Consider the following 12,153-nt stretch of genomic DNA (forward strand, 5'->3'; position numbering starts at 1 on the left):
TATATTATTCATTCAAGCGATGCGACGGTTTCAAGCACGAGCGTGCATTTGGCATATGTTCCTTTATTCCGGGGCAGACCATCGATAGAAATCATTGCCAAGGCATTTGGCCCGGCAACGCTGAAACACGTCAACGGCGAAAGATTTAGTATGAACTAAAAAAAAATAATGCGAAAGTAAGAGTAAAGTTTGTTAAAACTTGTTCCCTTTAAAATTATCCAATTGTTATTTCATGTACTAGTTTCAGATATTAATGCGCTATTAGATTGTTACATAATATTAATGCTAATATTAATTGTGATGATTACACAAACGGCATGTCATATATTTTACATACATTTGTTTGTGGCGGTTGTTATATGTACAAGTCTAACAGATTAGCAAATTGGTAGATTTGTAAATATTAAAAAAATAATGATAGCAATACATTACTAACATTTAAATCTCGCACACCAGAATTCTTCAACAGTATTTCTTTCGCGATTTTATTTTTTTTTTCGATCTTCCTAAAAATGTCGTGAATGTACTTTTCCGAATGACCTTGAAAATCATAATATTTTAAAATACCTTGGAAAATTACTCGAAATAAAGTGACATTAATCAAGTTTATATATTAAAAAATCACAATTTAGCTGTAGCGTAAAATAATTCAATTACACTGAATCATGTAGAAAAATTATGGATTTCAGAAATTGCTCCAGACAATGATTCTCTCGTAGAGAACTCTAAAACTGCAATCACGGCTGTAGCCTCACAAGCAAAAGAAACGTCGTCGAAATCGACAGACGCGATCGATGAGAACTTGTCGTTAGAAGTGTCATCCTCGACGTTAACGTCCTCTTCGATTGCGAAAACCTCCGAGGTAGACATGAGCGTGACGTCACACGAGGAAAAAATTCAAGGAAAACTTTTGAAGAACCATTCAGTATCTACAGGAACATCTCCTCCGCCACAGAGTATCTCAACTCAAGTAAGAATTGTTTCAGTAAGATATTTTTTGTGTCCGTGAAAAATTCTACGAACGAAAATGGACGAAAAGATTTTATATAGACAGAAGATTATATGGCTTGAAATAAATTTTGTATGAAAATATTTCAGACTTATGACTATCTCCCTGCAAAAGGGACTCTCAAAAGGTCCGCGTCTGTAGCAACGTCAAAGAGTTACTTGTATTACGACGATAGCGACGGTGAGGTGAGCGAATATTAGGAATAAATTATAATTGAATATTGACTAAGAACAATTTATTTGGAGGGAGATTTATTTGGAGGACGGTCATCAACAGTAAATTATTCTTAAGAATAGGAAATAACACAATCACTGTTACTTTTATTCTTTATAATAACGATTTAGTAATGACTTTACAATCTTTCATAAAAATAACGAATTGTTTGTTAAAAGTAACCATTCCAACCCTGGTTTTATCGTTATGAAAATTGTAACGTCCAAACTTACCATCGTTATTATAAAAAAAAGTAATGGCGTTACTCGTAACTCGTTACTTCCCTGACTATTCTCTTAGGAGAAAAGGACAAGATGTCTTGCATCTTCCGCGGTGATCGATCGCGCTCTTTGTGCGTTTCTAATAAAGGGACAAGACGGAGCGTCTGTTTCAGGAGCAGAGCGGATTCGTAAACAGTCCCGATTTGTATCCGCGAGCATTGCAGGAACAGTATCTTCAGCAACTGTTAACCGGACAGCGAAGTAGAGAGCGGACCAGAAGAAACTCCATCGACTCGTCCCATCTCTATTATCGTTCCAGGGTAAACTCGCTTACGAACTCAAGCTTGACGGTTTTTCCGTTGTATACACCTCGTCATGCTCAATCCAACCGTTGCAATAATTAGCCTCGGTGTGAACGTAGGCAGGATATAGCTTTTATTTTTTTAGCATCCCTCAACCGCTTAAATAGATCGCTCTTACATGTATACTTATTATGCTTACTTGTGTAATGTATTTACAGCTGCTGCTAGTCCTGGTATTAATTTAGGCATTTGCTTACGGCACATTAAAGATAATCCATGACGGCGGAGCCCCTGCGATTGTGACTAGCCATATAGCTTCAAGTAACACTATCCACTGACTATGCAATCTCGTTCTTTTTGTCGATTTTCGATGAGACTTTGACGGCAATGTACTTCTGCTGGTTTCAGGAACCCAGCCAATCGAGATACGTAGAGACAGGTCCTAGTACCAGTCAAGGAGTCTCGACGTTAACGCGTCAAGGGTTGGAGATAGTGGAGCTCCTGCGAGAAGCCGAGAAGCAGGGATTCACGACCGACGACGTGCAAGTCGCGTTGGCGCAAGGCGCATCAAATCCGATCGAGTGGCTTCAGACGCAGTGGCCGCATCTGGTTGAGACTGTGCAAGTCTTAGTGACCACGCAGGGCAAAGAACTGAAGGAGAACAGCATCGGTGTGCTCTCGCCGGCTGAGGCAAAGGAGGCTCTGCGATATGTCAAGGGTGACATGTGGAACGCAGTCGCGACTGCCATTCAACGCAGGCAGCAGAAAGTGCGTGCGAGGAAAATCTAATAAATCTTCAATAGACTTACGACACTTACTTTGATCAATATTGAACTTGTCGTTCTTTTCGATTGGCAGTGCGAACAGATCATGGCAAAGGGAAACTTCGCGCTTGCGGACGTTATCAGGGCTCTCGACAATAACGCTGGTGTCGAGGATGCCACTTTGCTCGAGCTGCAGAAAAATCAGCTCAAGCCTTTTTTAATGAGGATCTGGGGTCCTCCGATCGGGGTGGAAAACGAGGAGGCTGCACCGCATGAAGGTCAGTGGAAAGCTTTTGATACGCGCGCCGATCAATATCTCTTTAAATTTATTAGAGTGCAAATACTGCCACTATAATTTTTCAAGTGATTTTCGACTCCATAAGAATTAAAATTTACTCTAATAGATTGAATTTTCGACTCCAATAAAAGTTAAAAATTTACTCTATTAAAGTGAATTATAACTTTTATTAAATGGAAAATCACTCGAAAAATTGTTGTAGTGTCAGTATTTCTAAGAAATTTAGAGAGATAGTTGAAGTTTGGAGCGTTCTTGGAGCGAAAAGTAAAAACTTGTTTTAAGAAAAAGAAATAATTAAAAATGTAGAAATAATAATATTTAATTATTATATTTATTTATTATATTTATTTATTATAATTACTTATTATATTTGTTTATTATATTTATTTATTTAATCTAGCCCGGCGCTCTGTTTATTTCGTAATATCCTCGCGCGCTTGAATATGTAAGATGAAAAATTCTAAGCCTCGATAGTTAATCAATTATTTTTTATTTAGCCTTATTGATCTTAAGTATTGTTCTCGTACTTGTATATTTGGCACACTTGTATATTTTGGCACAAAATGAAGAAGCAGTCGTTATTTTTCATCTTACTTATGCAAGTGTGCACGCGAATATTTTGGAAACATCTTGTATTAAAAAGAGTGATAGATTTGGATTATTAAAAAGAGTGAGAGATTTGATTTTTACTTGTATAGAGCCACATTTATAAAAAAGTCACAAATTAATGTTCAAGCAAGAAACAAAGATCATGCACCGATTTTTCTTTTTGCTCTAGACGCAGCGGGTGCGGTCGGTGGTGGGGCGGTGGAACAAATTCCAAATATGTCCGATACCGAGGCGCAGAAGCAGGTAATATCACCAATTGTTGATCATTTCGTGGCGTTGCAGGCCGACTTTCAAAAGCAACTGGCAGCCCTCAGAGAACTGACCGATAACTGGCGACACGAGAAAGATCCCCCGAACAAATTGGGTAATAATAAGTCTGATAATCTGTACGAACGCTCTGATGAGCTCACTGTTCTAATCGATGCAAATCTGGTCCCAAGGGCCGTACAACAAGCGCCCGACGTAGCGGAGCCGAACGATCTTGCGATCGCGCGGCAAGAACAGGCGACTGCCGTAGATTCGCGGGACGACTATTCTTTGAACGCTACGAAACCGACAGAAGGCCTGATCCAAGTAGACACCGCGTTGCCCATGGAAATTCCCGCGACCATAATCGATGATCTCATGAGGACAAGTGCGACAAACTCCTCACGCGTGCCTGAACATTCTTCTGAAATTGACAATGCTAACCGTGCGGTCGGAGAAACATCGTCAATTGACTCTGACAAAACCGTCATGCGAATTACCGAGTCGTCCGATATACCAACATCCGATGGTCAAAAGAGCAACAACGTCGAGGTGAAACAAGCCGCGCCGTCGCGCGAAGAGACGAGAGCAACGGGCAGCGACATCTCGACGACATCGATCGACGAGGCTGCAGTGACGACGAAAGTAGTTACGAATTCACTGGATGAACAGGAAAGACTGTTGCCAAATAATGCCGGAGTTGAAGAATCCTCATCGAGCGAAGCTACGGTTAATATAACGAATAATACGGAACTGGGTCAGTCCTTTTCCGCATACCAGGAAACTTTGAGAGCTGAATTATCTTCTGATATAGTGGGACGGAGCACCGCGACGGGGAACAGCAAGTCACTCGAAGTTGGAAAGTCTGCGCAACTGAACGGAGCGCTTGGTGTCTCCGTCCAGGAGTCGAGTGGTCCCCAACGAGCCGATGTTCTGCCGGAGAAGACATCATCACAGGACGTAACTACAATCGCGGATCCGGAAAACATGATCTCTTCAGATCTCTCCGTGAGGGATCTTTCCGCACGGGAACAATCTGATCGGTCTATCACAGAGGAAGTTCCCAAGCAGAACATGGAGACTCTACTGTCCGCTGTGAAATCGTTGCCGGAGCAGTTTGTGACGTCGTTCATAACGGCGATGCAGATGCTGTCGCCCGGGAAAAGTGACGTCGACGCAACTTCTGACGTGCGGCTCATGAACCAATTAAATACTCTACACAGCATGATGAAGACAGAGGACCCGAAAACCAACGCGCTCGGAGTCGAGATCACCGATAGGACGAATGTTGACGTTCCGCGGGACTCGGCGGACGTTCCACCGAATAACGACGAAGAGAAGCCGCCTGCTTCTCGAGCAGCCGTGCTTGAGAAGAAAGTCGGATCGCGGTTGCCACGGGAGAAGAAGGATCGGGAGGAAGGAGACAAACGTTCGGAGAAAGGTCCTGAGAAATCGAGAAGCGGCAAGATCGTCGATAAGGAGATCGGCAGATCCAAGCCTCCGGATTCTCGGATGGCGAGGCCCCGCTCGAGCGTTCCGGACATTAAGCAGCAGCATCAGGATGTCAGATCGGTACGTACAGACACGAACGCACAGTCCGACGTCTCTCAAACTAACATCGCAACGGATCTGACACCCGAAACGTTTTCCAACTCGGACTCAACGGTGGAAGAAGAAGATATTCCCGAGGAATCGCGGACTACGAACGTGATAGCAGTAAACGTTGCCGGGGAGACACATTCGCGTAAGAATTCTTTAGACATAATCGACACGCAGTTCACAGGAAATAACAATCAAGAGAGACCTGTCGCAGACGAAACCATGTCGGAGGCGAGGTCAGCTGGGGAAACTCATTCAGGTGAATCATCGAGTTCTCACATGCGAGCACCGTTAACAGTATCTTCAGCGCATGATCAGTCTGTCGTCCAGAAACCTCACGAGCTCGCGATCGCATCCGGCGATGGCTCGACCGATGCGTCGCCATCATTATTATCATCATCATCATCATCATCAAAGGAAGCGGAAAGCTCTTCCGAAAAAGCGCCATCTCATGAAAAGCTTCTCGCTGATAACGCCTTCACAGACACTGATCCACTGCTAAAAAGCGACTCAACGCGAGATAAAAGTTCATTAGCTTCAAATGATTCTAACGCTAGAGAATCTGCTTCTCGATCTACGAAAACGAGAGATTCGCCCGCTCGTAGTTCTAACACCGATCGTGCGCCCGCCGCGACTAATACGCAATTGACCGACCAGCGGAATGTTAACAAACGGGACGAACGGCAATTAAACGATTCATCTCGCGCGCGTATTTTAACACCAGCCTCGCCGACTCCATCCCCCGCGAAAGCGCCCGATCGTTCTTCTCTCGACGTTAAATTACCGCCCGTCGAAATACTCGATAATCACGATGGTGCGACATTGCGTCATGATACAAAGCCGATCGTACCGAAGAATGCGGTGCACGTTTCGGAAAAAGTGGAACAGACAATTTCGGTCACATATCACACTCCCGCGAGCGACGATAAAAATGAAGCCACGCTGAAAGAAAACGTGTCCGTTGAGCGAAATACGGTCGATGATTTATCCATTACTCAATCGACGACCCCATCGCCATTAACACGCTCGCATTCCTCTCCCGCGGAAATAAATTCAAATAAATCTCATGATCAAGGGAAGGAAGTTACATTTATCTCGTCAACATCCGCCGATTTTTCAATGGTCAAACGAAATCAAGACAAATTATTGAATCGGACAAAAAGTCCAGAGGTAGTTGCACTTCGCGTAGCGCACGTAGAAGCAACAATGTCACTCTCTTCTCCTCCAAAAAGTAATATCGAAGCCAATGCTTGCCCCGAAAATACCTCGCATCTTGAAATATCGAACGGCTTTGACGACCCGAAAGCTTCGAGAGTTATTAAAATTGCAGAGGATGCCAAAACGGCATCTATTCCCGAAACTTCAGAATCAATTGTCCGCGAAAAGTTCGTAAATGCAAATATTGATAATCCTCTCGAAGGAAATACACGCGGTCAGTTATGCGAATTATCGAACGATAGTAATAACGACAGGCAGTCTCTTCGACTACCTGTCGAACGCGATCTTCCCTCGGAGTCGAAAAAAAGTACCTCGTGTCCCGCCCTATGCGACGCGGAAGTTCGTTCGTCCGGGGACGAAGTTTCTCAATCTCACGGTGACGGGAAACAGGACGCACAAACGTCAGATTCAGCGACAAGCAACATCTTACGTGCGCTTAAAAATCTCAATATATTCTTCGCAGCGCCGACCGAGGGGAGAAATGCCGCCTCAACGGTCGGCGAAGGCTCCCTTCCGGATCCTATTATGGCGAATGTCGTCGGCGACGTAACGCCCGGAATACCTGACACCTTCGAAATAAAGATATCGGAATCACCGGTGACAACGGTGAACGATTGCGCGCCGATAAAGAACATCGCGAGTGTCGTCGAGACCGGTCGAACCGGAGGCGTTGATACGATCGGCGCGGAAATCGGTGCGAGAGATGTCGATTCGTCCGAGAACGAAGTTTCAATTGTCGCACATAACGAACCGGTTGAACCGGCGCGGTCAAAATTACCGTTGGAAAAAAACAGCGAACGGGTGAATCAATCTCGCAAAAGCGCGATCGCGAAACCCGTCGTGAGATCGAGATCGCCTGTTAAAAAGATCGTCCGAAGAAAGTCGCCCGTTAAGATAATAAAAAAATCGGCCAGTGTGCCAAAGAAAAACTTAGCGCGGAATAGCGCAAGTCCATTCAGTACAATCGATATAACGTCCGTCGCAAAAGCGAAAGTGACGACCAGCGAGATCGCTAAGAGGTCGAATCGAACAACGCAATCCGTCAAATTACGAATTAAAGAGCCTTCAAAGTACGCGAGCGGCGGGACGGACGGTAAAAATAAATCGGTTGCTGATAACAAAATGGAGAGAGATAGTTCAAAATCTGAAACCTCTTTGTCGTCGGAAATACCAGATAAAACTATTGAACGGTCATTAAATAATAGCAGCGCGCAAAAAAGTATTGAAAATATCAAAGTAAATGATAATAAAAGGGTTTCCACGTTCGAAGAGAAAGCGTCGATAGTCAATAACGCGACCAATCTCGAACCGCAAACTAAATTGCCTGTTGTTAAAAAATATAATGGAAATAAATCGGAAAATTCTAAAAAGAGATCGCTCGAATATTTTAAAAACAAAAATATTGAGGATGTCCTAAATAAAAATCCGGGAGGCTCGAATAGTACGAAAGTGAAGGCTTTTGAAAATCAAGCAGTAGAGAAGGTAAATCGAAAAACTAAAATCTCGAGTGGCAAAATTTCAGTAAAAATAGAGAAGGATAATTCAAAACCTAAAACAGCTTTACCGTCGAAAATACCTATTCTGATGCAACGAAAAATCGCTCAATCTGCAGATACTGCTGTGTCAAACCCCTGTAAAATAAATCTAAATGACACGTCTTTATCGAAAAATGCGTCAACCAAATTGCCAGTGATGTCTCAAGCAGTTTCGAAATTATCGCTACAAATTCAGGAAAGAGCGAACGTATCGAGTCCACCAACTGTGCAGAAAATTGATTCCGATACTAACAAACTGATGAGAAATCAAATTAAATCTCGTAACGGAGGTACGATTGAAATTACAGAAAATGTGAAAGACAAGCAAATCTCGGAGGAGAGTCATGATAAAGAGAGCACCGTGGGAAGTGAAGAAACCGAAGAGCCGTCGAAAGTTAAGTCAATAGAATCGGAATTAAACGAGAATTCACAAGCGTCGAACTCGACGCATAACGATCCGTCCACGGATCTTGGCAAACAATTGGAAGTCGAAAACGCAATTGAGGAAAGCTCGGATGCTTTCAGCTCGAGTTCCGAGTATTCTGAAGAGGACGAAGACACAGGTACGGCGAAGTACATTTCTGATCATAACTCGGAATACAATTCCGTCGAGGAGGAGTTCACGGACGCGGAGTTGTTGTTGGAAAAAACGCTAAATGAGATAAGGTCTGAAATATCGGAGTCTGAGGAGGAGGGGTGCACAGGCGAATCCGAGGAAAGTGAGGACGTCACTTATTCGTACGAGACGGAAAGCCACGATCATGATGATTCCACGTCGTTCGACGACTCGGTACGGGAGATTAAGTCGAGTGAGCTCGAGGATTCGGCGGAGGAAGATGCATATGAAGAACTACCATCCGAAGGGGAAGAAGCGAATGAAACTTTGGAAGAATTTCAAACGCCTGATAAAGAGATCGATGATACAATACACAACGAAACGACTAATGACCGAGCCAATATTTCGAGTGCAATGGAGAATAATTCTCAGGTCGCGCAAGAAGATGGAAAAAGTAATTTGAAGGCACCAACTCTGGAAGCCACTGTGGTCATAGAATTATCTCGATCGGAAATAAACACGGAAATCGATGAAAAGATATCGGAAGTTTTTCAAAGTCTTGAAACAGAGTCTAACGTTGTAACGGATTTAGCAGCGTCCTCGACGAAGGTTGGGCCGAGTATAAAATCTAAGGAAAATATTTCGTTGAAAGCGAACGAGACGCAGAAAAATGAGACGGAACTCGTGGACGCGAACAAAACTGAGGAGAGAGATCAATCGACAGTACAGAACGACACAATAAAGACACTGAGAGTCACGAATAACGAATCACGTGAGAAACGCGTGAAGGCAGGCCGAAGGGCGAGTACGGGGTGTAAAGAGGTGAAAATCGAGAAAGATGACACGTTAAAGGGGGTGGATCGGGCGCGAGCGCCCAAGAAACGATTTTCCCTCGTAGCCAGTTGCATCCGTCGGTTCGAGGGCGAAGAGAATGCCGATAGGGCGCATGTGGAAAGCATCAGGCGCAAGATACAAGGATCTCCCAAAACGGAGCGGGAGGTCAGTAGATGAGAGTTGAGTGAGCCGAATGACATGACGCGACTTCCCCCTCGTAGAAATGTCAGTTGCCAAAAAGTACCCGCGAACGTACGAGTCGCCAAGAACCGGACCTTTTCCACCAGTTGGCAGGCCAATGTCTACAAACAGCTCGAAATGCCAAGTGGGTGGGAAGGGGGATCGAACGCCACAAATAGGTGTTTCCCCTCAATGTTTTAACCGCGCGATCAATTGGTTAATCGTTTAACAAGACGAAACGTAGCTAACGCGAAGGTAAGTATTTTGTCGTGATTAATTCAGTGTCTGTCAAAGAAAGAAATATTATGCATTTCTTCTAAAAAATGTGATGGTATTTAATTCCCTAAAAAATAAAATATAGAAATTATATTCTCCATTTTTTATATAGGTAATATTAAAAATGATTTATACATATATCTATAAGCACATCGATTATAAATATTATATATGAATATATGTAACTCGTTTCATTACGGTAATAGATGAAATGTCGAAGTTTCTGACTGCGAGTCTTGTATTTCTCGAAAGTTTTACATTTGTTAATTGAAAAAGAGCTCGTTTCTAGACGTTGGCGTAGTCTACCTCCTCTTCTCTTGCATGATAGAAATTTTGAACTTCCTACTTTGGAAATAGTTTTGATTACTAATAATTTTTTTCTTTTGCAATTCATTCGTTGAATTTAGATACGAATTGCGCGATGAAAATTGTCAACATTGTATAATATTATTTTTCATAATTTCTAAAATTTGTTCTATACTTTCCGCTTTAAGTTGCAATACTAAGTTACACGCATAGACTTGTAAATGGTCCACGTTTACATTGATAGACAATAAAGTTATACCTTAGATCGAGATTTAAACGAACCTATTATAAGATTCTCTTTTTATTGTCATACATGTGTAAATTGCATACGTGTCGATATTGGAGCAATCTTATGTCCATCACGTGTGCAGAGAATAGCGCGTCGTCTTCTGGCGGAGGGTCGAGCCGCGAATTACGATGAGGCCGAGGTCGCTGCTAGTTTGCTGACCCTTAAGTTCGGGGATGCGGAGGCACTTCAGGCCGCGAAAGAATGCTCCAGTGTGGAATCGGCGCTGGCCTTCTTGCAACAAGAGTGCGAGCTGTGCACCGGTCGTTTCGCGATGAGTCAAGTGAGTTTTCAATTGTCGCTGAAGCGAGGAATCTGGAAAACTAAAGAACGTGAGAAGTAAAATCTCTCAATTAACTTCGGAAGGAAAACGCGAGGAGCATATCGCGTTTTTAAATTTCTGTTTGAATTTATTTATTTTTGAATTTTATTTTACAATTTTATTTTCTTTGTCAAAATAATTATTAAGCGTATCGTCATTTTTTAATTTTACTTATTTTATTTATTAATTTATTGATATTTTTTAATTAGATGGTGTCCATGCTGAAGTGCGTGCATCGTTGCTGCAACGATTGCGCGAAGAATTACTTCACCATTCAGATTAGCGACAGGAACATCATGGATGCCGTTTGCCCGTACTGCAAGGAGCCTAATCTCAAGGACGCGAACGAAGACGAAGTTCTTGAGTATTTCAGCAATTTGGACATCCAACTAAAAACTTTGCTGGATCCACCGATTCACGAACTCTTCCAGAGAAAACTCAGAGATCGGACTCTAATGCAAGACCCGAACTTTAAGTGGTGCATTCAGGTAATTATTTAATCACAATCTAGATATTTATTCTGTTTTACAAAAACAATGATTTATCATATTCTAGTGTTCGAGTGGATTTTATGCCGATCTTGGCCACAAGCGTTTAATCTGTCCCGACTGCCGATCTGTCACCTGTGCTTTTTGCCGAAAACCGGTATATATGAAACATTTTCATACATTCAAAAAAAATGATCTTGCGACTTCAACAAAAATTATATGTTTGTAAAAATTAGCTGAGGCAGATAAATGCGCTTAGCAAATACTATGATATGTACATGTATTACACTTACTCAATCTAACTAGCAGAAGCAGAATTTATAAATTCTATACGTAACATCCAAAATTCTACCAAATACAAAAATTAGCAGTACATTTTGATTGTAATATCAAGAAATGTTATATTAACAAAAAAATTTTTTGGGTGTATAATTTTGATGCTATATATGATTTGCATGATTCTGATAACGCTTGTGTCAAACAAGAAAATAAGAATTGTTTGAATGCCTCTATTTTCAGTGGGAAAAACAACATGAGGGAATTTCATGCGAAAAATTTGCCGCTTGGAAGGACGAGAATGATCCTGACAATCAAGCTGCGGGTTTGGCCAAACATTTAGCAGACAATGGCATCGACTGTCCTAAATGCAAATTCCGTTATTCTCTGTCTCGAGGAGGTAATGATAATTATTATGCTTTATTGCAAAAATAATTTTACGTTTATTTTTTCTTTACTGAGATACTCATTATTATTATTTAGTTCTTAACTTTAAGCGTTTAATGCAATCTACATTTTTCACATTAAAAAAATGCTTCTTTATAAAACTTCTTTCCTTATATTTTGGAAAAAAAAAAAAAAAAAAAAAAAAAAAACCATTATTACATAAAAATT

At 41.9% G+C, this 12,153-nt stretch overlaps 1 protein-coding gene across 8 annotated transcripts in view; it reads left to right on the forward strand.

Moving 5' to 3' along the window:
• LOC105839701 (E3 ubiquitin-protein ligase lubel) overlaps positions 1-12,153 on the forward strand; it is a 296,564-nt gene that overhangs the window by 280,184 nt on the left and 4,227 nt on the right. For 7 of the 8 annotated variants that reach the window (XM_036284750.1, XM_012686189.3, XM_012686188.3 and 4 more), the window contains 10 exons: positions 690-970; positions 1,099-1,194; positions 1,617-1,763; positions 2,154-2,513; positions 2,604-2,787; positions 3,586-9,569; positions 10,538-10,735; positions 10,984-11,262; positions 11,330-11,419; positions 11,782-11,938. In XM_036284750.1, the coding sequence (XP_036140643.1) occupies positions 690-970; positions 1,099-1,194; positions 1,617-1,763; positions 2,154-2,513; positions 2,604-2,787; positions 3,586-9,569; positions 10,538-10,735; positions 10,984-11,262; positions 11,330-11,419; positions 11,782-11,938 (7,776 nt within the window). Of the gene's footprint in view, positions 1-689; positions 971-1,098; positions 1,195-1,616; positions 1,764-2,153; positions 2,514-2,603; positions 2,788-3,585; positions 9,840-10,537; positions 10,736-10,983; positions 11,263-11,329; positions 11,420-11,781; positions 11,939-12,153 lie in introns of those variants that run through there. The other variant, XR_001139322.3, reaches the window with a different exon arrangement.

Source organism: Monomorium pharaonis, chromosome 3 (genome assembly GCF_013373865.1).
Source record: "Monomorium pharaonis isolate MP-MQ-018 chromosome 3, ASM1337386v2, whole genome shotgun sequence".
Taxonomy (NCBI): Eukaryota; Metazoa; Arthropoda; class Insecta; order Hymenoptera; family Formicidae; genus Monomorium; species Monomorium pharaonis.